This window comes from Panthera leo, chromosome C1 (assembly GCF_018350215.1).
Source record: "Panthera leo isolate Ple1 chromosome C1, P.leo_Ple1_pat1.1, whole genome shotgun sequence".
Lineage (NCBI taxonomy): Eukaryota > Metazoa > Chordata > Mammalia > Carnivora > Felidae > Panthera > Panthera leo.
This window is the reverse complement of record NC_056686.1, coordinates 8,684,741-8,712,469: the sequence shown is the minus strand read 5'-3', so window position 1 is coordinate 8,712,469 and position 27,729 is coordinate 8,684,741. Positions and strand designations below refer to the sequence as shown.

Sequence of the window (27,729 nt, the reverse complement as noted above, 5' to 3'; positions counted from 1 at the left end):
TGTGGTGTGAATGATCTTTAATAGAAACTCTCCTGTTTCTGTCTGTCCCTCTCTCCAGAGGCATCGGGACAGGGTGATTCACTGCAGCGTGCGGACATGTCACTCCCTCCCCCCACGCAGAGGATGGAGCTTTGGCATCGATGCCTTTCCTGTCTCCCAGGGGGTTTCTGAGTCATCATCTCCAGGGGACAACATTCTGCTCCCACGACAGGAGCCACGGAGGAAGGGGCTTCGGCAGTCCTGGGGGCAGGGAGGGGGCGTGAATCTGATCCGGTCTCTGTGTCTGCTGGGAGCAGAAGTCCTGGGCTGCAGCTCTGCCCGGGAGAAGCTCCAGGGCTCCCTTCTCACACCTAGAGCACCTCTGGGCAGCCGGTTAAGCCCTTGTTCTGCTCAAGTCCCGCCCCATGGAAGAAGCAGACAAAGAGGACTGGGTATGTCAGGAAGATGGGTGGGAAAGGGCAAGTTGCCACAAAGCAATGAACATGCACTGCTGACTACGGGGCGCCTCCCTGGGCTGGGTCCAGAGCACCAGGAAAGCCCCAGCCAAGGAGGTGTGTTCTGCCTCTGGCTCGTGGCCAAATCCCTCCGATGGTGGCTCCAAGAGCAATGGAGGTCAAGAGCCTGGAGGCTGGTCCAGGTTCCCTGGGGCCCCGACACCCCAGAGTGCTGCCCGGCAGTGGTTGTTGGCAAAGAGGAAGAGGTCCGAGGTGGCTGGCCTGGCCAATTAGGGATCGACGAAGGACACGGCGATGTAGCGGGTGCCCCTGGTGGTGGGGAGCCCCTCGTGGTAGTGCGTGAGTCGCCCGGGGTGCATGAGGGTCCAGCCTTTCCGTGGGGCTCGGATGGAGCAGTTGTAGCGCAGGAACCGACAGCCCCCGCCCTGGGATACAGGAAGCGTCAGTTCTCCCACGGGAAGCTGGGCCCTTCCCCCGCCGCCCTATCCCCCACCTGAGCCACTGCAGCCCAGTGTCCGCAGCCCAGTCTGCCAGGGATGCCTTGTAGAGTGACAGCCACAGCTGCCTAAGGAGGACACTCAACTCAGCAAAGACAGAGGGAGCGAGAGCACTGACCTTGAGTCAGGCAGCCCTGGGCAAAGGTTGGCTACATGCTTTACTAACCCAGGCCTCAGTTTCCCCTCCCAGGAAACAGGCATGAACCTCACAGGGTCATGAGAATTAAGTGAGATGATCCAGGTAAGAGCTCAGGGCCAGGTTTCTCAACCTCAGCACTATGGACATTTGTGGGCAGAAAACCCGTTTTTTAAACTGTGGTAAAATGCATGTAACTGAAACTTTACCATCGTAAACATTTTTTAAGTACACGGTTCTGGTGGTACTTTCTCTTGTGGGGGGGCTGCCCTGGGCACCCCTGGCCTCTACTCACTAGATGCCAGTAGCACCGCCACAGCTGTGACAACCAAAAATGTCCCCAGGGGGTGGGGGGACAAAACCATCCCCTAGGTGAACCCCTGATACGTGGTACACTCTCAAAAAAATTAGAGGATGCTTGTGTGGGTGTCCTTCACTGTGGCCAGCCCAGGACTGAGTCCCCAAAATGCTTAGAAAATAGCAGCTTAAAAAAAAAAAAGAGGGGCGCCTGGGTGACTCAGCCAGTTGAGTGTCCAACTTTGGCTCAGGTCATGATCTCATGGTTTGCGAGTTCGAGCCCCACGTGGGGCTTTGTGCTGATACTGTGAATCCTGCTTTGGATTCTCTGTTTCCCTCTCTCTCTGCCCCTCCCCTGCTGTCTCTGTCTCTGTCTCTGTCTCTCTCTCTCTCTCTCAAAAATAAATAAACAGAAAAAAATTTAAAAAAAAATAGCAGCTTAAGGAATGAGTGAATGAACAATGAATGAATGAATGAATGACTCCCTAGCTGAGCACACCTAGAGGCCTCCCTTGGGACCTTGAGGCCCCCAGAGCTGTCCCCTCTCCACCCCACGTCCTCCTGGTTTCCCCGGCTCTCCCCTCCAACCACCAGCCTGAGCCCCGCACCCTGACTAAGCCCATCCTGCCATTTCCAAGGCAGCCTCTTCCTTCTGAGACTGATGGAAACCCTAATCTCCTTATCACCAACAGCTATCAGGCCTTGAGTACTTACTGCGGGTTCCCATAGGCAACCACCTGAATGAGCTCAGGGAACTGTCACAGCAGTTGTGTGGAGGGCCCTCTACATTTTTCCAGCCAAGATAGGAGGAAACTGAGAGCCTAAGAAACATGTCTGAGGCCACAGAGCTGGTGAGTAGGTAGGCAGGTGCCGGTTTACGCAGTCTGACTTCTGACCTCCTGTGCCCACGATCCACTGTGTCTGAAGTCCTTTCCCTCACAGACCTGGCACCCTCTCTCTCTCTCTGGTTCTTGGGCACTGGGCCCCACAGGCCCCGCGGCCCCAACCACCCTGTGAGCAGCTCACCTCGTAATCCACGCCGACCCGGTTCAGGGCGATGTTGATGGTGAAGGTGGAGGCGTCGTGGTGCGGCATGAGGGACGGCTGCTCATCTGGCTTGTAGCGGACAACAAAGGCCAGGTCGAACTGGGCCTGTGTCAAGGGGGTGGGAAAGAGAAGCGGCTGGACAGAAGCCGCTGAAGAGCAGGAGAGGCAGGGGTGCAGAGGAGGGGCCCCTCACGCAGTCTTTGGGATGCTGGCTCCCTGAGGGCAGGTTTGTTCAACGCCGTGTTCCCCCGTGCCTGGCACAGGGAAGGCTTTCAATAAAGATGTGCAGAGAGGGGAAAGGACAGAAGGAAGGGAAGGAAGAGAAGGGAAGGGAGGGGAGAGGAGGGGAGGGAAGCTAGGGCAGAAGGAAGGCAGCTCATCCTTACAACCCTTTATGGCAACTATGCAGGCTGCTGATTCGTCCGTCAAGGGCAGTGCCCAGGCAGTCAAAGCAGGGGTCTGGAGAAAGCCTTGTGCGTGAGGCGGTGATCAAGGGAGGGAAGGAGCGCAAAAGGCAAAGGGGCAGTCAACAGGTACTCAGTGGGGAGCTAAAGGGAAATTGAGAGAGGAGTGAGTATGCTGGCCAGCGAGCCGGGGGCTTGTCTGCAAGCTGGGCAGAGATATCCTTGAGGCAGGATTTAAGGACACGAAGGAAGGAGTCAGAGGAGTGATGTCACAGGCTGGAGGCAAGACGGGCTGCCCCTACCCTGGACTCTTCCAGAGGCGCTCCCACCATGGGAGGAGACTTCACTCCCACCTGGAGACCAAACATTCAGGCCTCTCCCGCAGGCTGGGACCACTCTCTCTCCTTCCCCCCACTCTCCTCTCCCTAGCCACTCCCCCCCCATCCCCTCCCTGGCTACATCCCAGGCACACCCACCCTGGTATAATAGCCTGGGTAGAGCTTCTCGGTCATGGGGGCGATGTACTCCACCAGGAACTTGTGCCATTCCCGCTCGAAGCTGATCTGGTTCATGTGGATGTCGATGGTTGGTACGTTTTCGTAGCCACCCTGGATGCGGTTGTCCTGGAAGTGACCAAGGCGAGCGTGGTAAGCAGAATTCTAAGACGGCCGCCTGGTGTGTGGACTGCCCAACCGCCCCCATCCCACCTGTAAACACGATGGGATGAGGTTAGGGCAGAGGGCAAAGCGAACGGGCTCTGCAGATGTCACTGAGGTAACAAGTCAGTTGACTTTGGGTTGATCACACGGGAGAGTGCCCCGGGCGTGCCTTTAAATGAGCATCTTGAAGAGAGAGACTCTCCCGCTGGCCTGGAGGAAGCACGGGAATGAATTCTGCCACAGGAGCTTGGATTAGGACCCTGAGCCTCACCTGAGACCCCCAACCCTGGCCGCCCCTCGACTGCAGCCTCGAGAGACCCCTGAGCAGAGGACCCGGCTGAACCACATGTGGACTCCTAGAAACCCGGAGATGATACGTGGGTGTTGTTTTATGCTGTTGAGGCTTCGTGGTGATCTGCTACACCGCAGAAAAAACCAGGTGCAGAGGGTCACAGGTTGGCTCAGGCACTAGAGTCCCAGCACTGACCTGGTCCCGGGAGCACAAAGGCTGGCCAGACCCCAGAAAGCATGGGCTATGCCTGTTCCTGGCCTCCGAAGATGATCTCACCACCAAAGCACGTGGATGAGGCTGGTAATCGGAACCACTGGTTACTCCAGCTGCCAGGTCAAAGGTTAGCCAGGCTCTGAGGCACACGGGCCCAGGGCCTCATGTGCCTTTATTTTTTTTTTTTTTTTTTTTTTTCAACGTTTTTTATTTTATTTTTGGGACAGAGAGAGACAGAGCATGAACGGGGGAGGGGCAGAGAGAGAGGGAGACACAGAATCGGAAACAGGCTCCAGGCTCCGAGCCATCAGCCCAGAGACTGACGCGGGGCTCGAACTCACGGACCGTGAGATCGTGACCTGGCTGAAGTCGGACGCTTAACCGACTGCGCCACCCAGGCGCCCCTCATGTGCCTTTAAAAATGCCCCCTGAACTTTCTAAGACGAGTACAGGTACGGGATTCCTCTTCCAGGGAACCACACAGCCTCTCAATCCAATATGCTACTTGCTTCTGCTGTCTGGTGAATGTGGCCTTAACGTCCCTAATTCTTCCTCATCCCACACTTGCGTGTTCCTCCCCCATTACACACCCAATCTGGTAAAGGAAGCGAAATCATTCTAATAACAAACCAGGAACTGGAAATCTAGAATGTGAGATTAAGGCAGCTCAAAGTCACCTAGCGGTCATGGCAGCCTGGGGACCCATACTCCAACCCATTTCTTCAATCCCCTACTCCTCAGTGCCAGAGCACCCCCCGAAAGAGTCCCAGAGAGAGGGGTGCCTGGGCGGTTCAGTCGGTTAAGCGGCGGACTTCGGTTCAGGTCATGATCTCACGGTTTGTGGGTTCGAGGCCCGCATCGGGCTCTGTGCTGTCAGCACAGAGCCCACTTCAGATCCTCTGGCCCCCTTTCTCTCTGCCCCTCCTCTGCTCATTCTCTCTCTCTAAATAGATAAATAAACTTAAAACAAACAAGCGAACAAAGTCCCAGAGAGGTTGGCCAGCTTGCCAGGAAAAGAGCCCAGAGGGCAGGCTCCCCCACATTTCCCAGCCCAGGCACCTGGGCCCCCACCTTGTTATCTCCCAGAGACCACTGGCCATAGTGTTCCATCTCCTCCACCAGCTCGTCACAGGCCGTCTCCGTGAAGATGGGGAACCAGTAGACATCTGGGCAGGGCTGGGGAGGGCGGGGACGGAGGGGAGGACTCAGTCACACGGGTCCGGGTGGCACCGCTGCCTCTTCCCCCACCTCCCCCACCCCCCTGTGGAACCCGCCACAGGCAGGGCCCCTCAAGTGGCCCAGGCCCTTCCCCATACCCTGGTCCGTGAGCTGCTAAAGGGGGAAGGAAACTGAGCTCAGAGCTGGTCTTTCTCAGCCAAGGTCACAGAACTACCGGGGCAGAGCCAGGAAGGGAATGTGCGTACAGAGGGAGGACAGCCCAGCAGGCTTCGGGGCAAATAGAGAAGCACTGTTTCTTGCTACTGGCCCATGGCCCACGGTTGAGACCACATTTGGGGACATTTTCCTCTTCCTCGCCTGGGCCAGGAGAGCAACCCAAGGTCCTGAGGCCCCTGCAGACTCCAGCTGGGAAGTACCGACAGGAGGAAGGACCAGCCCACTGCCCAGGCTCTTGCCCAAGTGCTTCCAGAGCCTCCCCTTCTCTCCTGGGGCAGCTGATTGCCTTCCTCTGCCCTCCATCCCCCTCAGCAGGTGCAGGGTGTGAATCCAGTACCTTTGTCCCCAGAGGCGCCCAGTCCTTACCATCTCTAGCAGCTTCCCTGCCAGGGCCTTGGTGTAGTTCTCGTGGATGTACTTCTCCTTCCAGTCCTGGGGTGGGGGGAGGGGAGTCGGTTGGGGTCCTCAGGCCTGGCCCGGGCCAGCTGGGGCTCCAATGCGGGTGAATGTGTGCATGCCTGGGGGAGGGGGTACGCACCAGGCCCACCGGGTGCAGGTGTATGACGTGGGCACACAGTATGCCTGCAGGAGCTGGTGTCTTCATGGGTACCTACACGCGTGTGCATGTGTGTGCAGGTCTGCGTACAGGTATGTGCATGTGCCCAAGTCAGCCATAAGCTCACAATGTCTAGGAACGCCGTCACCACTTTCTCCTCCTCTGAGCTTCTCGACACCCTCAGAAGTGAGCGAGGCTCAGACAGTATACCCATTTTAGAGCTAAGATAACTGAGACCCCAAAGGTCGAGCGGCTCAACTAAGTCACAGCTGAGGGTCCACAGACCCAGGCCTGACTCCTGGTCTCCCCTCCACTAGATGGCGCTGCCTCTCCAGAGCCCGCGTCTCCCAGCCCAAACCCTGCCCCACACGGTCCCTGGGGTGGAGGAAGGCAGGTGGCAGGTAGCCCTCAGAGCCCCAGCCCTTCTCAGGCTGAGCAGGAGTCCCCTTACACCACTGGCTCGCTGGGGTCCCTTCCTCTCCCTCCCCTGCCCATCCACCCAGGACCTCACCTCGGGGTTGCTGAACACCTCCCAGAGGTCGTTGTGGAGGTGGCTGGTCTGGTAGCTGTCCAGGGAGAGCAGGTGGCCAAAGGTGTGCCGGTTGGTCAGGTACATGAACACATCCTGGGGAGAACAGGACGGATGGAAGAGAGCCCCTCTCCCCCACCAGTCCCAGGAGAGAGAGGCATGGCTGCAGCCTCCTCTGTCCATCAAGTTGGAGATCAGGGAACCAAGTGCGGGCACCCCATCTTGTCTCCCTAGCACCCGGCCAGGCCTGACATGGATACAATCAAGGAGGGCTTCCTGGAGGACTGAATGGGAATCAAAGAACCAATGTTGATGGTGTAGAAGCAAAGAATGGTGTCTGCTCCTGAAGTTCAGAGCACAGGAAGACACCATCATGCTGCCACATTTAAATAAAAATAACCACAGTCGGGGGCACCTGGGTGGCTCAGTCGGTTGAGCATACGACTTGGGCTCAGGTCATGATCTTACGGTTTGTGAGTTCAAGTCCCATATCGGGCTTGCTGCTGTCAGCCTATCAGCACAGAGCCCACTTTGGATCCTCTGTCCCGATCTCTGCCCTTCCCCGCTCACTCGCGCTCTCTCTCAAAACTAAATATTCTTAAAAAATAAAATAACCACAAAAACATATCGGGTGGGGCACAGGGAGAGGGCAAGGGCGTCTCTTTGGCACATTACTCTGTGCTGACAGCTCGGGGCCTGCTTGGGATTCTGTCTCCCTCTCTCTCTAATGTACTAAGGTACATCTAATGTACTCGGGGTACATTTAGGTGGAGAGTTTAGGGTTTTTTGGCTGTGTTGAAAATGTCAATGAAACAGACGGTGTGAAAACTGGGTCCACTAAAATGGTCCCCACGGACCCTAAGGACCAGCCCTCGTGCCTGATGCCCCGAGTGCCCCCCACCAGGCCCTGGCATCTCAGAAGCTCGAGGCCTAAGGCGGCAAGATCCAGACCACCTTCTCCATCAATGCCCCCCCCCCCCCCCCCCCCGCCAACTGCCCAGCCCTGCCGACCTGCTGCCGGATATTGGCACAGAAGGCCATGTCGGGGTCCAGCTTGCTGTGGTGGAACAGGTCTGTCTGCAGCAGCTCAGCCCGCAGGGCACTGCCCTTGATCAGGTAGATGTTGGAGATGTAGGGCACGTTCCAGACGCCACTAAGGGTGAGAGAGGAAGATGGAGGGGGCTGCAGGCCGTCATAGGCTAGAGATCAGGGCCCCGGGGGAGGAGGCAGTCAGAGGCCGGGAGGGCACGAGAGTGCTGACTTGATTCCCCTACCCTGGGCACATGGGCTCAGGACAACTGCCGGGAAGTCCTTCCCTGTGTCTGACTGCAGTCTTCCCTGCTTTGGGTTTCGCAGGAATTCGAGGGCAACAGGGACGGGAATATTGGGGGAAGACGGGTGAGGGCGTTCCCATCCCGCAGGTACTCACACGCGCCGCCCCTGCACAATGTCCACATAGTCCTCGGAGCGGGCGTAGTAGCCATCTGCGCTCAGGGCCCCCCAGAAGTTCGACCACAGCCTCCCATGGCGGGTCATCAACGGGGCGATGACGTTCCTGAGGAAGGGGGCACCTCAGTGGGAGTCTCCCTGCCCACTGGGAGTTTGGGGCAGATCTAATTAGTGCGGGGAGGGGGGGGGCGGGGGGAGGAGTGCCCTTTCAACCCGCAAGTGGGGCCTGGAGGGGGGTGGGTTGGCCCATCTGGTTCGTGCTCCCTCCAACAGGGCAGCCGGGAGCGGAGGGCAGGAGGGGCGGCTTGCAGCAGGGAGGAGGGAACATCTTGGACCAAGACAAGGTTGCCGGGCTGGGGCAGGCCCAGGGTGGGAGGTGAGGCCAGGGTGAAGGCGGAGAAGAGAGGCGTGGCGGGGGGCCAGGGGGGTGCCTGGAGCGGGGGCCCGGGCTTAGAGGGCCAGCCTGCCGCAGCCCACCCACAGCCTCACTTGTTCTGCTCGATCAGCAGGCGCAGGGTTTTAGGCTCCGTCAGGGCCACGTCAGCATCCACGCTGAAGTAGTAGGTGCAGCCACGGTCCTGTCGGCACAGATCCCTGCAGGTAGGGGTTCCGGGGTCAGCAGAGGGGTCCCAGGGTCCCAGAGCAGCGCTGCAGCCTTACTCTCCAGGCCTGCCCCCCTCTGTGACCACAGGGAACCAGCCAAAGGTCTTTAGAGGGGTCAGGCCAGCCCTGGTGCAGGTTGGGCCCAGCAGCCTTGACCCCGAGACCCAAACCCTGGGCTGTTAGGCTCTCAAGATGAATGCCCGGAGCTCAGCGACTGCTATCAAGTGCCCTGAAAACCCTCGGACTGGGGAGAACACGGCCCACAGACAGGTTCGTACACCGCCCAGGGCTAGGGGGTAAACCGGTTCTGCCCCTTCTGAAGTGTAGTTTGGTCACCCGTACCAAAAGCCTTACAAACTTATGCTCTTTTTGTTAATCTGGCCCAGGGCTCAGCAACGTACAGCCCGTGCTCCAAATCCAGCCCACTGCCTGGTATCATTGTAGGTCGTGACCTAGGAATGGCTTCACGTTTCTGAATGGTTGGGGGAAACGAAAATCAGAAGGAGTCACATAAAAATCATATGAGGGGTGCCCGGGTGGCTTAGTTAGTTAAGTGTCTGAGGTCGGCTCAGGTCATGATCTCATGGCTCGTGAGTTCAAGGCCCGCGTCGGGCTCTGTGCTGATAGCTCGGAGCCTGGCGCCTGCTTCGGATTCTGTGTCTCCCTCTCTCTGCCCCTCCCCTGCTCATGTTCTGTCTCTCTCTAGCAAAAAATAAATAAACATTAAAAAAATTTATTTTCAGGAGCGCCTGGGTGGCTCAGTTGGTTAAGCATCCAGCTCTTGGTTTCGGCTCAGGTCATGATCTCATGGTTCGGGGGTTCAAGCCCTACATCGGGCTCTGTGCTAATGGCACGGAGCCTGCTTGGGATTCCGTCTCCCTCTCTCTCTGCCCCTCCCCTGCTCGCTCTCCGTCTACCTCTCTCTCAAAAACAAATAAATACACATTTTTTTAAAAGTTTAAAAAAAACTTATTTTTAAGTCGTATGAAATTCAAATTTCAGTGTTTGGAAGTAAAATTCGTGGGCGCACAGCCACGCCCATCTGTGCTACAACCTCAGGGTCAAGTGGGCATGGCAGAAGAACCTTCCTGGAGGTTCCACAGCCTCGGATCTGGACTAATTCTTCCACAGTCAACAGGGATTACTTGTTTGTTTTAATAGTAAAGGCAAAATCAGAGATCGTCTCTCGAAACTGTCCTTGTTTACCTACTTCTGGCTTTCCAGTTCTTCCTCTTTCTCTGATTTGCTTCCTGCACCCAAATGACACTGCTCAGCCCTACCCAGGAGCCCCCAGGTTGGCAGGGCAGTGCCTATTTCCCCATTTGACAGATGGGAACACTGAGGCCCAGAGAGGGGCAGGAACTTGCTGGAGACCACACGCAGCCTTCTGAACTCCTCTGTCTCCTGGCCTGATGCCCCCTGACACCACGGCCCCCCTGCCCACTACCGTCAGCAGAGATGACCGTGGTACCCCAGCCCCCAACTCACGCGCCCACGTTCCTGGCGTCGGCGTTTGCCACCCGAACCTCAGGGCCCACCAGTTTCACGGACTGGTACTCGCTGCCATGCTCTGCCAGGAACTGTTCCACCCGAGCCTTGTGGTGTTGCTCCTAGGGGTGGGGGATGGGAGGGTGAAGATGGGGACAGTGGTTCCACCCCAGGACCACAGCACCCCTGCTCCTGCAAGCCACTCCCCTTCATTCCTCGCACACTCTTGGCCATTGGCTTTCCTATCTCCGGACCTCTGCGCATGCCAGCCTTTCTGCCTGGAGTGCCCTTTCCCAGCCATCCCTGACCAGGCCAGGCCCACCAGCGTCTTAAGAGCCTCTGTCACTTGGACAGCATCCCCGACCCCATATCCAGAGTCGTTGATTCTGCCAGTCTGGAGCGAGGCCCAGGGACCTGCTTCGCTACAAGATGCTCTGCGTGATCCTTGGACTGCACTTTGAAAAACAACAGTCCATTCCCCAGGCTCCTTGCAGGGGGAAGCGGACAAATCCAAGATTTTTAGGATCAAACCCAGGATTCAGAGCGAAGCCCGGCTCTGCTACCATTAGTTGTGTGGCCTTGGACAAGCCACCTCACCTGCCTCAGCTTCCATTCCCTCCCTTGTAAAATGGGAGGGCAACTGAGCCTAAGTCCCAGGGTTCCTGTAAGGAGGCGACAATTCAGACCGGGCTCACAGGTCTTTAAAGACTGCCTGTGACAGTTTTCTTTTTCTGCACAAAAAATGAGAATTCACGTCTCCAGGGAAGCGGGGAGACTCCCAAGGGCAGGGCTGACACCCTTCTCCCGTTTCCACGTGGCACAGTTGAACTAATGTCTGTGACACAGGCAGAGCTGAGCCGAGCGTGCGGCCACAGGGCCCTGGGAGTGGGGTGCTGACTGTCGGGGCTGAAAGGTCTCAGAAAGGGGTGCTGCCGGATGAGAGGACGTTACAGGAGACAAGAAGCCTTGAGAACAGAGAGAACTCGACGGCGTATCTGGCATCCCGGATGCCAGGGAAATGAGGTGGGACTTCATCCAGCTAGGAAGCGGGGGAGAGGGAAGGAGCTAGGAATACTGAACCTGGGCCTGCTCCCCACAAAGCAGCAGGCCTCAGGGCCCTCCTTGATTCCCCAGAGGGTACGCAGGGAATGAAAACCAGTTTGTCATCGAATCGAATCAGGAAGGACCGACTGAGGCAGGGAGAGAAACAATGACGATGATGACAGCTAGGAGCACCTGTCATGTGCCTGCCCTTCCCTCCTGTGTGTTCCCCGTGCCCACTTGTTTAACCCATGCAGCAATTCCACGAGGTCGGCACGATTCTAGCCCCATTGAATAGGTGAGAAAACTGAAGCACAGAGAGGTTGAGCAATGTCACACAGCCGATACAAGCAGTGGCCCTGGGATTCAAACCCGGCCAGTCTGACTCAAGTCAAGCCCAACGCCACTTCCATTTGGCCCAGACAGTGATGCTTCGGTTAGTTCCGGAGATGTCCCGGGCCACCCCGTGAGGCTGGGCCTTGACCCAAGCCTCATGGCGACCCCGCCAAGTGCCTGCTACTCACGTGGTTGTGAATGAAAAGCCGCATCTGTTTCCGGGGGTAGTGGAGGCGGAGGAGCCGCTGGAAGAACAGGGATAGGAACGGCGTGGGCTGTTCGATGAACACGCCGACCAGGACTGTGGGCAGAGCTTCATCCTGCACGGGGAGGGGGCGGCATGAGGGGCTGGCGATGTGGCCACCGGGCCGCTGCCGAGCCCCTAGGGTGGCCTGAGGGACCCAGAGCCAGAGGCAGAGGCGTGCAGACTTAGCAGGAAAGGGGCCTGAGCCAGGGGGCTCCAGGCAGGATGTGCAGAGACAGGCAGAAGCAGGGACTGACAGGGAAGCAGAAGGAAGCGGGAGGAGGTGGGGGGTCCCTGCTGGGCAGATCGCGTGAGCCTAGACTTGGAGCCAGGCCTGCTGTCACACAGCTTGGCTGGCATGGGTCTGCAGCGAGCCATAAACAAGGGGTTCAGGGGGCGCCTGGGTGGCTGTGGGTTGAGCATCCAACTTTGGCGCAGGTCATGATCTCACAGTTTGTCAGTTCGAGCCCCGTGTTGGGCTCTGTGCTGACAGCTCAGAGCCTGGAACCTGCGTCGGATTCTGCGTCTCCCTCTTTCTCTGCCCTTCCTCGGCTCGTGCTCTATCTCTCTCTGTCTCTCAAAAATAAATGAACAAAAAAATATATATATTTTTAGTATGAATAGATAAACATTTTAAAACAAAACAAAACAAAACAAAACAAAACAGGGGTGCCCGGGTGGCTCAGTCAATTTAGCGTCCAACTCTTGGTTTCAGCTCAGGTCATGATCTCACGGTTCACTGTCAGCACAGAGCCTGACTGGGATTCTCTCTCCCTCACTCTCTACCCCTCCCCCACTCATGCTTTCTCTCTCTCTCAAAATAAATAAACTTAAAAAACAAAAAAACGAAAAAAACGAGGAATAAGATCCGTGAGTGAGTGGAAGGCAGCTATAGGAGAGGAATCAAGCGGAAGGAACCAGAACTTTGGCGTGGCCAGGGGCGTGTGCGTGAACAGGAGCCATATGTAATCTCAGAAGGCTTCCAAGAGGAGGTGCCTGGGTGAGGAGGAAGAGGGAACCCCAGACGGGAAGGTTATCCCTTTACCTCCCACCAGAGACGACAGTCTCTTCCAGAGTCACTCAGCCTCCCCATCTGCGAGGACCAAGCGCCCCACGTCTGGCAGCCTTACCCCTATGCCCCTGAGGCTGCGCAGGCCCTCGTCACACACAGCGCAGCCTGTCTCGAAGGTCCAGAAGCGCGGGATGTAGTTGCCCAGGTAGTTCAGCTGCAGCTGTAGGGAGACGTGGGGTCGGAGACGAGGGGTAGGGCTGGCCCCGCCCACCTGTAACCACTGAGTCACATCCCTCTCAGCCCCTGGTGTTCCCACACCCCGGCCCTCTAAGGGGACAGGAATGCGGCTTTATTTGGGGCAGGTTTTGGACAGAATGTTCTGGTGCCCTGAAGATCACCGAAGCTGCTCTGGGGGCCCAGGGAGGACTGGCAGCCTGATACACTTTTATCTCTGGATCTGCCAGAAGCCTGTAAAATGCAGACTGCTGCCTGCCCCCCACCCCAGAGAGTCCAACTGAGCAGCTCTGAGGTGGGGGCAGGAAGTCTGCTTTAATACCCTCCCCTTTCTCTCTGACATGGTGGGGGGAGTGGAGGGGGTCGGGGACCACACGTGAAGAAGTGTGCTGTGAGCCAGGGCTGGCTCCCCGGGGCATGTGAGGTCCGGCCCGCACCCCAGCTGCTTCTTAGCTCCAGAAGCACAGGGACCAGTCTGTGCTGCTCACGACAGACTATGCCTTATGTCCTTCCTAAATGTTTGCCGAATGAAGAAACAAGTCTGCCCTGGGATGATGGGGTACGGATGACTTGGGGCAGCCCAGCTGTGGCCTGGATGGGGTCAGCAACCTCCTTTCTGTCCTGGGGTTCGGCAGGGATGAACATTACTGACCGTCACAGCAAGGAAACAAGTCACCATGCTGAACTCAGATGTGAGGACAGAGGCAGCCAGGGGGCAGCGGGGCCCAGGGGGGTGGCTCTGACCCCAAGGAGAAGCGGTGGGGTCACAGTGAGAGCAGAATTGAGCCTCTGGCCCTGCTCTCACTCTCCCCAGGGGCTGGGGCCTCTCCCTACCTTGGTGGGCCCATTGCCATGAATCAGGACCGGAAGGGTGTCATAGGCAAGGTTCCTCGCTCTCACGTGGCCCATTTCAAACTTGAGCACCACCTCATCTGGGGGTCAGAAAGCACAGAGACATCCAGTATCAGGTCTAGAGGCCAAGTTCAAGTCCTAGCTCCTGCTCAGGGCTTGTTCTGGGCTATTAACATCACTTCTTCGAGCCTCAAGTTTCCTCGTCTGTGAAACGGGGGTAAGAGCGGGAGGGCTCTGTGTTGGGCAAGCACTCAGCACCACTCCTGGCACATAATGAGCATAGAATCCACGGCAACCCCCAGTATTTATGGTGATTACTTATTCAAGCCAGAAGCAGGAGATGGGAGAAAACAAAGACCTGAAACATCCCAGCTAGAGAAGCTCCAGGGACAGAGCCTGGGGGCACCTGCTCCGACAAACGACAGACCTGGAGAGCAGCACTGAGAATGTGCCAGCCCCAGCGGAAGGCCTGAGCAAGGTGGGGGACAGGTCCTGTCCTGGTGGAGAGACTCCCTCGGGCAGGATCCTGACAGATCCTCTGACCCCATTAGACAGCAGGAGGTAGCAGCCCATCCAACAGTTACAAATGCAGAGGAGTCTTCCGTCAGAGGCCTGGGAAGACACTGGGGAGGGAGGCCCTCCGTGTGAGTGACCATGTGAAGGGGCCCCTCTGCGCAAGCGCCTGGCTCCCCCAAGAGACGCTCAGGACCCAGCTTCTTAGTCTAGGTTCCTGTGCTTCCAGAAGCCATAGGCAAAAGGGTATGGCTTTTCCTGCACCTTCCTGGGAAAGGACTCATCAGATTCTCAAAAAATAAGATTCCATTTATCCCATAAAATCACCAAGCAGCTATTGGGTCCAACTATCCTTTTCTTTTTTTTTTTCCAACTACTCTTTTCTTAAGATGTCCATCAGCTTCCTGTGCCAGCCACCTGGGAGGTGGGAGGGCAGGGAAGGAGAGGAAGCAGGAGCACCTATAAGAACCAGGGATGCAGGGCTGGGGACGGGTACCTACTGTGTACATCGCCCACCTGCTCCCAGGCTGAATTGCTGCCTACTCCCCTGGTGTCCCGCAGGCTCTTAGACTGACCTCTTGGCCCTCCTTTCTCCACCCCCAGGGAAACACAGCTCTGCCCCAGGACATCCAGGTGGCCTCTGGGACCTGGGGATGGGGCAAGTGACCTCCTGGAACAATAGCCAGAGAGAAACCAGCCTCTTCTCCTCCTTGGGCTCAGGCCCTGCCTGGAATCCTCATCACCTTATTAATGACTCTCTTAGGATCCCTCTCCCCATGGGGGCCGCTCACCCAAGGCTCCATCCAGATTCTGGAAGATACGGCAGCGGTGGTCCAGGGTGATGTTGATCTGCTCCTGTAGGAAAGAGAGCACTGGGCTGCAGCAGGGACAGGCCCTGGTGGAGGATGGGGCTCCATCATGCCCAGTGTGGGGAGCCTGCCTTCCTACTTCTGCCCCTTCCTCCCCCCAACACCCGCTGTGCCCTGGCACACCAGGACAGCTCGGAGCCCTGTGATCTACTGGTCCAGTGGCTCTACTCACAGAGAACCAGGGACTCTCAGAATTAGAAGGCATCTAAGGCAACAGCTGGTTCAAGTATAACAATCACGATGACAACAAATGTTTTTCACTTTACTGTCAATCAATGATCTAAATACTACATAAGCATTAATTCATTTAATCCACACATCCTTTTTTTTAATCTTTAAAAATTTTTTAAAAATGTTTTTATTTATTTTTGAGACAGAGAGAGACAGAGCACGAGCAGGGGAGGGGCAGAGAGAGAGGGAGACACAGAATCCGAAGCAGGCTCCAGGCTCTGAGCTGTCAGCACAGAGCCCGACGCGGGGCTTGATCTCACGGACTGTGAGATCATGACCTGAGCCGCAGTCGGACGCTTAACCGACCGAGCCAACCAGGTGCCCCAATCCAAACAACATCCTTATGGGAAAGTCCCACCATCGCCATATTTTACAAATTTAAAAAACAGGGCACAGAGAGGTTGGATAACTTGCCTAAAGTCACACAGCTAATAATTGGTTAAGCTGGCATTTGAACCCCAGGAGCCCGGCCCTGAGGTCCCTGTTCACTGCACAGGGCTGCCTCTTCAAGATCCAGCTGTGTCTCATGGAGCCCTAGGCCAGGCCAACAAAGGCAAGTGGCATGCTAGGCCCAGTCCTCATCCCATAGAGAGGGAAGGGGACTCCCACAGAGTCCGCTTTTATGTTTTGGACCCTGGGCTTCTGCAAATGATGTCACCCGAGGCAAAGGGGAAGGAGGAGGAAAGACTGAATTAAAAAGATCAAGTTCATGTTTCTACCTCACAAGTCCAGCTGTTTCATTTCATTAGTTCGTGGATAATAAAAACTGAGGCCGAGAGAGGGGAAGTGACTTACCCTAGGTCGCACAGCACCGCATGGATGGAGGTTATGGGGACAAGCAGGGAAGAATCCGGGAATCCTGACCCCCTCCACCCAAGGACTCTCTGAGTTTCCTGCCTGCCCGGAGGACACTGGCTAGTTTGGGGCGACACTGGTCCAGACCTGCCACCTTCAGTCCCTTCGATGACCCCTGCCTCCCTTAAGGCAGGCTTGGAGGTCATGGCACAGGTCTGGCCAAGACCTCTTCAGCCTCCAGAAACCTGCCCGCCCCCCCCAGGCAGGGTGGGGCAGGGGCAGCTCAGCCTGTCGGTTCCTTTCAGTACCATCACCCCCAAAAAGGAGGCTATGAACTCCTGTCTCGCTGACTTGAGTGTCCGTGAGGGTGAAGGCCCCCCACTGTCTTCTTCGCAGCCACATTCCTGCCCTGCACCTGACAGTGTCTCACATGCAACAGGCGCTCAATAAATAGCCGCTGAACACCTGAGCGAATCTGCGAATGAATAAGTGGGGGCCCAACCCACGGAGTCAGGGGGCACTGCTCCCACTATAGCATCAAGATCCAGCGTCAAGATCCCCCCGCCCTGCCCCTGTTCCTCAGCCCCACCCGCCGCCCCTTACCCTCTTCTCTGGGTCCAAGAAGATCTTGGTGTAAAAGAGCTGGTCACTGTCACCGTCCTGGCCCTCCCACTCGGCCACCAGTTTGCTGAGGCTGGGGGCATAACCGATGAAGCCTGCGGTTGGTGGGGGACACACAGAGACAGACACTTAGCTTCCGGCCTCTAAACCAGAAGCCTCTTCCCAGACTCTGCTTTCATTAATCTCCCACTCCTTTACCTCCTCTTAGAGGTCCTCCTGGATTGAAGGGAGGTAATGTCTGTAGGCTGAAAGCAACCTGCTAGTTCATGCCACTTGGTGACAAGTTCCCCCTGAGTTCACAGAGAAAGATCAATGGCATCCACTAACCTGAACCAAATCAGGTGCCGGGCACCACGTAGGTGGTGAATAAATGCATCAGACCAGGAGTCCCTGGAGAGCAGAGCTGGTAGGACATAGGCTTGGAGCCCCTTTTCTACAGTTATCTGGGAAACTTGGCCCAGAGAAGGGCAGAGGCTGGGCCAAGGTCACACAGTGCATGGGGGCTTAGAGGGAAAAGCCCACACAGCTCCTTGGCCACAGTGCAGACTGGAATGGAGAGAAAAGGGAGAAGGGGCCAGCCAGGGAGGGCTCCACCCCAGGGAACACCCCCAGCCTTGGGCCAGGACCAGGCCATCTAGACTGTGCTAACTCTCTCAGCCAATGGGGAGAAGTGGCTGCCGGAGACGAACCCCCTTCCGTGGCTGGACAGAAGAATCCAGAATAAAATATGGATTTTACTCTCCATGCAATAAGAAGGCATTGAGTGATGCGTGTGGCTTTGTGCCTGGCTACTGGGTGGAGAGCGGACTGGAAGGGGTGAGGGCTGAGGCCGGCAGAGCAGGCAGGAGGCGACTGCAAATGGCCGGGAGCCAAGTGAGGCGGCAGCAGTGGGGGATGGACACGAGGGCAGAGTCAAGACCTTTCAAAGTGGGAGTGGCGTCACCAGCCCGCTGACTGAGAGGCGGGGGGGGGGGGGGGGGGGGGGGGGGGGGGGGGGGGACGACCAAGGGAGGATATTTAGGGGTGGCTCTGGTTTTGATCTGTGCAGATGGGTGGCTGTTCACAAGATGGGGAGGACTGCAGGGGGCAATATGTCCCGACGGCAGCGGATGGACCCCTCTGGAACCCGCCCAGCCCCACCGCGGCCTCCGCGCCCAGACTCCTCACCTCCAGAGCCCAGGAACCTCTTGCCATCGGACACTGCCGGGTACTTGGCCTCCAGCCTGCGGTCAGGGTAGATAAGCTCCTCGGCCGAGAAGACCACCTGGCTCCTGGCCTGCCGGAACTTCTTCAGGAGCTCTCGAGGCCCCGACGCAAATACCACGTCATAGCTGTGGCCAGAGCCGAGGAAAGTGGGGGCGAGGCAGAGGTGAGCAGGGGCTCATGAGGCCACCTTTCCCATGCCACCCCTGGGCCACGCCAGGGGAAACGGCTCTTCCCTGCTGTCTTTGGCCAGCCCGTGGCATTGCCACCCCGCCCTGGGCAGAGATGGTCCCCACCTCACACTCGAAGCATGGCTCACCCCACCTGGGCAGGGCCCCCTGCCCATCTCACCACCCCTGGGAATGGTCTTTTCTGGGCTCACAGGCCCCCTCAAACGGTAGGCAACCTTAGCTAGAGCGAGTCCCCCCTCACCCCCGATATCCTGCAAGGGCTAGAATATTCTAGAATATTCTCTCTGGGCCCCACCCAGGAAGCCCCCAGCCACCTACCTGTCTGTGAAGAGAATGACCAGGTTTTCCTTGTCTGCGTGCTTCTCCAGAGCTTTCTTCAGCAGCCGAACCTTCAGCCCTCCACCTGATGACGCCCCCTTCTCCCCATTCCAGTCTTCCCCCAGGCCCAGCGCCTACAGAGAAAGGCCCTTTAATGTGGGCTTTTGGTACAGAAGTATCTTGTCAGCCAAAATTCTACCTCTGCCTGAACAGTGAACATCTTTGCCTGTCTGTCCAGCACCTCCTCCCTCACCTGTGGGGAAACCATTCTACACCGTGTGTGAGGCTGACAGGGCTCTGGGGGTGGAGGTGGGGGTGATGTGACCACACCTGGCCAGTCAGTGTCCCATCCTTCCCCCAGCCATGGGTTTGGGCATGTGACCTAAGCATGGCCTGTCAGACTCTTCCCTGGGACTGTTCTGTCCCAACTACGGAAAGGCTGTCTAGTTCTGTCGAGGTTGAGAAGCTGAGGCATGTGGGTCTGTGACTGGTGGTCATCCTGCCACCATGTAGAGAGAGCATGCCTGCAAATGAAGGCCAAGGGAACCTGGAGATAGAAAGATAAAGCCCTAACCATGCAGCTCGAACCCCTAGATCCAGCTGTGCCTGAAGCAACCCTCTGCTTCAACCTACATTCATGTGAGCTAATCCATTTTCTTTCCGGCTTAATGCCACTGGATTGCAAGCTGTGTAGGCAATGCCCTGGTCTGCCCTGTCATCATTCCAGCCCCAGTGCCTACCACTGTGCCTGACAGAAGGAGGCACTCAGCACACTCAGCTAAATACTGGAATGTCTCCCTGCAGGGCTTAGCCCCCATCCTGCACACAGAGGATACCAGAGGACAGCTCAGCCTCTGTTTCTTTAGAGCAGAGTTTATACAGGTAAGATCTCCAGACTACGGCCGTCTCAAAATCCCTTGGCGGGGGAGGGGGGAGGAGGGAATTGGTAAAATGCTGGTTCCCAGGCCCTGCCTTCTAAACCAGCCCTACTCCCCTAGCGTTAGCATCGCCCCATAGCCCTCCTGTCTCACTTTCCCCACATTCCCAACTCTGGCACCTCCCAGACTTTGCTTACATTCTCCCCTTCTTGCTTTTCCTAACTCATCCTCCTCTTTTGGGCTTCCAGAAGCTTTCCCTGTGGCCCCAATCAGTTCGGGAAGGGCAAAAACCCAGCTCCTGGACTCACCCGCTACCCCGCGGTTGTCCTGGCCCCTTCCCCCCACCGGGAGCCTCTTACCTGGATCTTGTAGTTGAAGAACTGGCCTGAACGCTTGAAGCGTCGGAACCCCTCAGTCTCCTTCGTGGCCACCGTGAGGACTAAGAGGTTGTCTATGGACAGAGGACGGCGTGGTGAGTGGGAATGGAGGGTGAGGAGAGGTGACAGGCAAGAGCAGGTCATTGTTCCTACATGTGTCAAATCCCCGCAGGATGTGCCCTCACGTCCACCCATTACAGACAAGGGCCCAGGGCCCGGGTAGGAAAGATGTACCGAAGGTCACTCAGCTGGTTAATGATAGAGCGGGGACAGAACCTGGGTCTCCTGGAATCTCCTCCAGGGTTCTGTCCCCCTGGGAACTGAATGGCACGACAGGAGGCGCCCAGAACAGAAGCGTCTGCACCTTGCACGGTGGGGCTGGGTTTCTCTGGATTTAGGGGGCTGTGGCCCCAACACGGGGGCGGAGGGAAGGGTTCGTCCTGAATGCCAAGCACCAGGGGGACCTCTCTAGCTGATGCTGGACATGAGCCCAGGGATGGCCACCTGCCTGCACCCAGGGCGCACACTGCTAATCCATCCCAACAGCCTTTCCTGCTGAGCCTCTCCGCCAACATGTGAGAACCTCTGAGTTGACCCTGAGTGGAAACGGACTTGAAATCCTCAGCTTTGGCCAGAATAGCTGTACTACCTTAATAAGAGACTTCTCTCAGGCTCTGTCGTGTGGCTTCACCTCTGCAATAGAACCTGCTGAGGGGCGCCTGGGTGGCTCCGTCGGATAAGCATGTGACTTAGGCTCAGGTCACCATCTCGCGGTCCACGAGTTCCAGCCCCGCGTCGGAATGCATGCTGACCGCTCGGAGCCTGGAGCCTGCTTTGGATTCTGTGTCTCCCTCTCTCTCTCTGCCCCTCCCCAGCTTCTGCTCTCTCTCTCTCTCAAAAATAAATAAACATTAAAAAAAAAAAAAAAAAGGCTACCCAATTGATTCTGATTGCAATCAGAGTTAATCACCGACTTAAGGAAATCATGATTCATTAAAAAAAAAAAAAAAAAAAAAACCTGCTGAAAACAGCTCCCCAGGGGGCATCTCTGGGAGCCCTGGGGAAGCCCCTTCCAGATCACAGTATGAAGGGGCACCTGGCTGGCTCAGTCAGTAGAGCATGCAACGCTTGATCTTGAAGTTATGAGTTCGAGCCCCACGCAGGGCAGAGAGATGACTTAAAAAAACAAAACAACACAAAAAACAAACAAACGACAAACAGTACAGTGGTCAACCCTTTATCCACGGGAAATGCATTCCAAGACTCCCAGCGGATAGGACCGCTCCACAGATAGTACCAGACCCTATATACGCGATGTTTTTTCCTATGTGTATGTATCTACGATAAAATGTAATTATAAATGAGGTACAGTAAGGAGTGAACAATAGCGAATAATAGGATGGAACAATTATAACAACATACGGTAACAAGCATCATGTGGATGTGGCCTCTCGTGCTCACCCTCCTTGCGATGATGTGACATCTAAACACCTGACGAAACACCTAGACACTTGACGAAACAGAGTGAGCTGAATGACACGGCACTGAGACATAGTTAGGCTGGAGGATCATCTGCTTCCGGACCCTGGTTGACCGTGAGTAACCGAGGCCGCGGGTAAGGGGAGGCTACTGTTACCCACTTCAGGGAATGCCAGACTCATTCAGTGAGATCGGGCCTGTAAAACCCTCGTTGGGTTTTACTAAGAGCTATGACTGGTGCTGATCAGTGAGAGGCAAACACCCTGCTTTGGCATTCACGGCCCTCCCTGATCGGCCCAAGTGACGTACTCCTTCCCTCCATTGGGTGGACGAGATCTCCCCCAGCCAGGGGTCTCACCTTGCTGAGCTCCTCCCCTCCTGCCCCAGCTCCCTCTCTCTGTCCCCTTTCGCTAATCTTCCTCCAGGTCCCAGGGCCAGTGACAGTGACACCCCTTCCCTGCCACCACCTCTATGAAGCCTTCTGAGATTTGTCCTGACCTCTCTCCTGCCTTTAGAGGTAGGACACCCCCCCGCCCACCACTTATTACCGTTTCATGGGGTCCAGGACATAATGCTTTCCTGGGTGAACTGACCCACCAAGTGGCCAGGCCAACACAGGCAAGTAAGACCTTCCCATACACCCCCACCCCCCTAAAAACAAGAGAGGCCTGGGCTGAAAGAACAGAAGCGTATGGAAAGGGGAGGCCTCGCCACCTGACCTTGGGGGCCAGGAAAGAGGGGTGCTGCTCCTCACACTTGAGGAGAGGCTCCCCCAGTTCTTGCCAGGATGGTTAAGTGTCCCTGCACCTCCCCCCCCCCGCCACGCCCCCTCCCCCCCCCCCCCCCCCCCCCCCCCCCCCCCACCGAGCGAGGAGAAGAGAGTGGCTGGCTCTGAGGCCCTCCTGTCCTTGGCAGGGAACGCTGGGACAGGGAGTGTCACATTTCACAGATGGACAAAGCCCGCATGTGTGTGTGTGTGTGTGTGTGTGTGTGTGTGTCTGTGTAAGTTAGTGGATCAGGGCTCCTGAAGACAGGCTGTGGTGGGAGGGGCTTGAGGGGGTAGGCATCTCAAGGCTCCTTTCCTGAGTCCCCTCTAGCAAAAGAACAGGTACCCGATGGCTAGCCTTTACCGAATACCTTTGGCACGCAGGACTCGGTTCTAAGCACTTTACTCTCCTGACTCCCCACTCTACAGTTAGAAACCTACGGCTCAGAGATGGTAACTTGCCCAAGGGAGCCAGGAAGTGGTAGCACCAGAAGTGGTCACAGAAGTCTGGACCCAGAGTCCCCTCTCTTAACCTCTGCATGCACTGCCCTGGCTTGGGGCAGTGACCAGCTGTCTGTCTCTCCATCTGTCTGAAAAAACCCTAGCTGAGGTCGAGGAGAAGGTCCCAGGCTATGCTGGACCCTCCCCACCCACCCAGCCTGTCTCTTCTCTGATTTCCAGGATGATCCCAGGTGCCCCATGGGGGCCTTAACAAATCTAGTAGCCGAGGACTCCAGAAGATCACCTGGTCCAGAGGGTCAACCTGCCTACATAGCAGCATCACAGGGAGCCTGTGAATTCCAGGACCAGAGGTCTGAGATGGGCCCAGGAGTCTGGATTTTTTCTACCCTTCCCAGGTGATTTCTGATGTTAGCCCATTGGGAAATTTCCGATCCGACCCATCCCCGGTCCTGATCGGGGCTCCGATGCAGGGGTGCGGGGATGGGTCACAGCAAGAGAACTCAAGGCAGACCCCTCCCCCAAGGGACCCTGCCATTACCTCTCAATACCCCCCACCCCCACGCAAGCTGCCTCAGTGAACCCAACCTTTGCCCCATTCCCTTGCCTTGCCTGCACAATTCACTCCTCCTTCCTCTGAAGAGGCCCCAGTCCTCCAGGAAGCCCTCTTTCCTCTGCCCAGCAGGTGATGCACCAGTACAAACATGTTCCTTGTCCCTTTTGCCAGGCCAGGCTCCTGTCTTTATTCCTTGGCCTCCCTCCCCCTCCCTGGGGCTGGGACTGAGCGTGACTCAGGACGTCTGGTGTATACCGTCTGGCCTTAGGGAGCACGGTGGGCAGGTGACTCTAGTAAGCACTACCACCGGTTGAGCCCTTGCTAGAAGCCACATGCCACACAAAGTGTGTTACAGTCATCACATTTAACTATCGACATCCCATGTGGCAGGTGATAGTTCTACCCCTCCCTTCTATAGGCAGGAAACTGAGGCACAGAGAGTCCAAATGACCTGCCGCAGGTCACAGAATCTTGCCGGGAGAAGGGAATGAGCTGGAACTCCAAATGCCTGTGTTCTTAACCTCACCATTTCTCTGTCCAACATCCTGGAAGGCTGCAGACCGAATCCAGCATTTCCAGCCACCCTCTCTCAGGCATCCCCAACGTGGACATTCGGCTCCAGTCACCCGGCAGGCAGCCAGGGCACAGGGCATGCCACAGGGTGTCAACGTGGAGGCTTCGGTATGGAGCACCAGGGCCCTGCCCCTCTGCTTTCTGGCCGGTCCGGCCGGCCCACCGGGGGCCAAAGCCAGGGTCCCCATGAGGCCTGCCACCCAGGGCTCTTGGCCCTCCAGACCTGCTGCCCAAAGTGCAGCACTGGTTTTCCCCGACAGGCAGGCTGTGATCCAGGATCAGAGGTGAGCAAAAGGCAGCAGGGCAGAGCGGCAGACGGACTGCTGGTGAGTAACTTAGCTTCTCTGTGCCTTTTATCTGTAAAATGGGGTCATAACAACAATAGTAGTACTTTCCTCCAGAGACTTTCGTGAGTACTGAATGAGCTAATGTCCGTGAAGTGCTTAGCATAGTACCTGGCTGCGGGTGCCACATGTCATAGGGAACGTCCCGAGAGAAGGGCATGTGTGTGGCCAGGTGCTGCCCCAGGGGTCAGGGATGCAGAGAAGCCACCTTGCTGAGAGCAAGAATGATGGGGACAGGCTGAGCCCGGGGGCTTGGGGGAATACAGATCCCTCTTTGGGGTCCAAAGAGAAGGCTGGGAACGCAAGATGGCTCTCCAGGCACGGTCATGACGCACCCAGTCTGCTCTCTGGGGAGGTGGGAATGAAGCTCCTCCCCATCCTCCGTGCTCCCCCCAGGCTTGAACGGAAGCCATAAACGGTGCGGCAGAATGGCAGGAGATGTACATTCCCAGTGCCCAGGAGCCCGGCGTGCCTCCCCTGGGTCTGAAGCCCTACTCCTTTCTGCCCCTTCAGTCCTCCTCGGACACTCCCTCCCCCCACACACATCCAGCTGGGCCCGCCTGACTCCTGGGACCTTTCCACTCCCTGCCTGGAACAGCATGACCCGGGACCCCCGCCCACGCCCTGTTGACTTCCCAGAGCCTTGGAACTTGGCGGCTGTCAGGCTCCAGGTGGGCCTTCCCTCTCCATGGCCAAACCGAGGCCTGCAGGGACAGGCGGGAGCCCAGGAGAGAGCAGTGATCAGCTAGAAGTCTCTACAAAAGGGAGAAAGGACCAGGTCTATGGGAATTTGTTCGTTTGAATGTCGCTTTGTCGACCGTCTCTTTCTGTCTCCCACATTGGTCTGGGGGCTCCCCCAGCATAGGGCAATGTCTCCCTTCTCAAGCATAGGGCATTCTGGGAGCAGAGGGCTGTATCTCCCCCCATAACATTGGGTACCTACTGAGGTGAGCAGTTCTGGGCCCACCCACCGCTAAAACTGGGAACTCCCTAAAGTGGAAACCCCATCTTTCTCTCCATGTGCCAAATCCACGTGCGTGTGGGTACACGCTGCGAAGAGCGCCATTCCTGAACCTGCCCACTGGAACATTCCTCGGCAGCTGCCCCATCCCAGCCACCTGGCACCGACCAGGCACCCCAGCCCAACCAGGGGAAGGGAGGAGCTGGCCTCTCTGGGGGGTGCCGGAGCGTCCCCCACTCCGGACACCAATCAGTGGGCCTGCAGGACCAACTACCCTCCCACTCTGTCCTAGCCAGCAGGCTGAGGGTCCCGCCTCAGTTGGGCCTGGGAGAGTTGAGCAGGCTCCTCCAGACAGCATCTCTGACCAACAGCACCCCACCCCCACCCCATCCAGACAGGGGTCGGCGGAGATGAGCAGCGGGTCTGAGTCCCAGTCAATGACCCCACCTCCAAGCACCTACCACGACCCGAGACCAGGTGTTTAACCTTTTGGGCCCTCAGTCTTCCTATCTGCAAAATGGGCTAATGATTCCTTACTTATTAAAAGGATCTGGATAGAGCAAGGGAAGAGAAGGGTCTCAACCTGAGAGGGGCTTGATATTAGCTCCATGTCTGGCAACCTGTTACCTCTTGTCCGTCAATCTACTATTTACTTATGATCTACAAGGTGCTCTGCCTGGATCATCTCAGTCACACACTCAATCCTGCAGCTTTAATGGGACTCCCTTCTGTCTCCTCTGTCCCTTCCAGTCACCTGCCGGGGCCAGCGCGCCTGAAGCCTTGTCATCGATTTGGTCCCTGACTCACTTCTGTGGGCTTCATTGTGGGAGCAGGAGTTTTTTCTCCTTCAGTGGTCTGAGGCGGAGGGAGCCCACATCAGCAGAAGCAGGGGAAAGAGAGGCCCAGGAAACAAAGGCTATTATAGGGCGCCTAGCTCCTGGCCAGCGAGTGGACCCAGGCCACAGGCCTTTGGCACACACTATCAGCCCAGCCCTGTGCTCAGCACCTGCATCACGGGATTTTTTTGACCTGTGTTACTACCCTGCTGGGATACTCCAGGAAAGCAGGCGGTGCTGGGTCCAAGAAAGAAAATGCCGGTGTAGGCCAGGTATTGAGCTGAACCCTCACCAGGAGGCCTCATCTCCTGGAATCCTGGTCAGAGCACTAGGACTCAGGTACCACTGCCCCCACTTTGCAGGCTAGAACACCAAGCTTCATGGAGATTAGTCACCGCGGGCTTTACCGCTAGGAGATGTGTGGCCTCGGGCACAACCTGGCACAAAGGAGGTACTAAGAAACGGTGGTTCCCATCCCCTCCCCTGGTGAGGGTCTTCTATACCACCATCCTGCCTCCTCTGGCTCCCAGGTTCTCAGGAAGGAGGGCAGCCAAAACAGGGAACCGTGGTCGGGGTGGCCAGTTCAGCTCTGCTTTGCTGGGATTGCCCACAGGCTATGCTCTACTCCGGGCTCGCAGATGTTCAGCAGGCAGCCCTGGAGGTGACCCAAGGAGCGGTGGGGAAGACACTAGCACCTACTCAGAACGATGGGGCACACTCTGAAACCTGCCCTGGGGATGTAGAGGGAACCCTAGACACGGAGTCCAGTGGGTCTAGAACCAAACACTCCAAGACTGGACAATCCTGGGTAGTCACTGCACCTGTCTGAGCCTCAGTTTCCCCAGGTGCAACCTGGAGAGAGTTAAGACCCACCCAGCAGGCGCCCCGCAGACCACAGAGGACTGATATGACAGCGTAAATGGCTCTGCCACGTGAGCCACCCCCTCCTCTCCCCACCCCAGTGGCTGTGATGCCTACGGTCTCTGAGCCCGGCTCGGAAACCAGGCACCCCTGGGTGTCAATCCTGGTTCCAAGGCCCCCAAGCTGTGTGATCTTGGGCAAGTGAGCCGACTCCAGAACCTTACATAGTGTGCCCCTCTGGAAAAGGGGGTAATAGAAGAGCTCGCTTCCGCAGGTTGAGATCAGCTTAACCGATAGCTGGCCGATAACAAGTGCTCCCTAAACAGTAGCCATTGGTATTACTGTCATGAGAGCTATTATGATTTGGATGGACCTCGGCTGTCCCTCCCCTCCCGGCTGCACGGACGTGGGAACCGCAGCGCCAACAGAGGAAGTGATTTGTCCGAGTCACCAGCGAGTCAGTGGCCAAACGGCCAGAACCCGGATCCCCTCGGAAGCCCAGGCCTCCCGTGCAGCCCAGACCAGCCTCTCGGGCCCCGGGCCCGGCCCGCGCGCTCACCCTCCGGCTTGGCGTCGCCCTTCGCTTCGGCCAGGAGCAGCCAGCCCAGCGGGGCCAGGAGCAGCAGCGGCCGCATGGCCAGGGTCTGGGGACGTCCGGCCGTTCCCGCCGCGCTCGCAGTCTGGAAACTTCGCGACGGGGCCCGCGGTCCGGCTGCCACGCACGGAGCCCGCCCCGGGGGCGGTGTCGCGCCGCCCTCTCCTCCCTCCCCGCCGCCCGCCCGGGGGAAGGCTTTTCCCGCAGACTCGCCCGAACTGGGGCCTCGCGGAGCTGGGGCGGCTCCCGGGTCCTTCCGCCCGCTCGCCCGCCTCCCGTTCTTCTCTGGGGCTTTTCTACCGCAGGAAGCGGGGGATACGGGGGTGTTCGGGGCGGTCAGGGCCCTCCACACCCCTGGAGAGACCCCACCCCTGGCTGCTGGAAATGCAGAAAGTGCATCACCATTCACCAAAAAAGGAAATCACTTAATCCGCCTTTAAGTCCCTGGGCGGCAAACAGAACCTCTAAGCCAAGAAAGGTCTTGCTCTGAAGTCGCCGCGTTAAGTGAGTGAATGAAAGAAAAGGAAGCAAGCAAGGAAGGAAGGAAGGAAGGAAGGAAGGAAG

At 57.2% G+C, this 27,729-nt stretch overlaps 1 protein-coding gene across 1 annotated transcript; it reads right to left on the bottom strand.

The window, feature by feature from the left end:
- Positions 1-27,286, bottom strand: PLOD1 (procollagen-lysine,2-oxoglutarate 5-dioxygenase 1). The gene is made up of 19 exons (XM_042950742.1): positions 27,130-27,286; positions 19,718-19,809; positions 18,481-18,614; positions 17,936-18,099; positions 16,751-16,863; positions 15,044-15,107; positions 13,722-13,819; positions 12,772-12,873; positions 11,586-11,717; positions 10,021-10,142; positions 8,419-8,523; positions 7,910-8,035; positions 7,492-7,633; positions 6,463-6,576; positions 5,762-5,827; positions 5,072-5,176; positions 3,313-3,459; positions 2,412-2,537; positions 1-880 (listed from the first exon to the last, which is right to left on the bottom strand). Exons 1-19 carry the CDS (start codon positions 27,203-27,205, stop codon positions 725-727), a joined length of 2,184 nt encoding a protein of 727 aa, XP_042806676.1. The 5' UTR covers positions 27,206-27,286; the 3' UTR covers positions 1-724.
- Between the last annotated feature and the right edge of the window lie 443 nt (positions 27,287-27,729).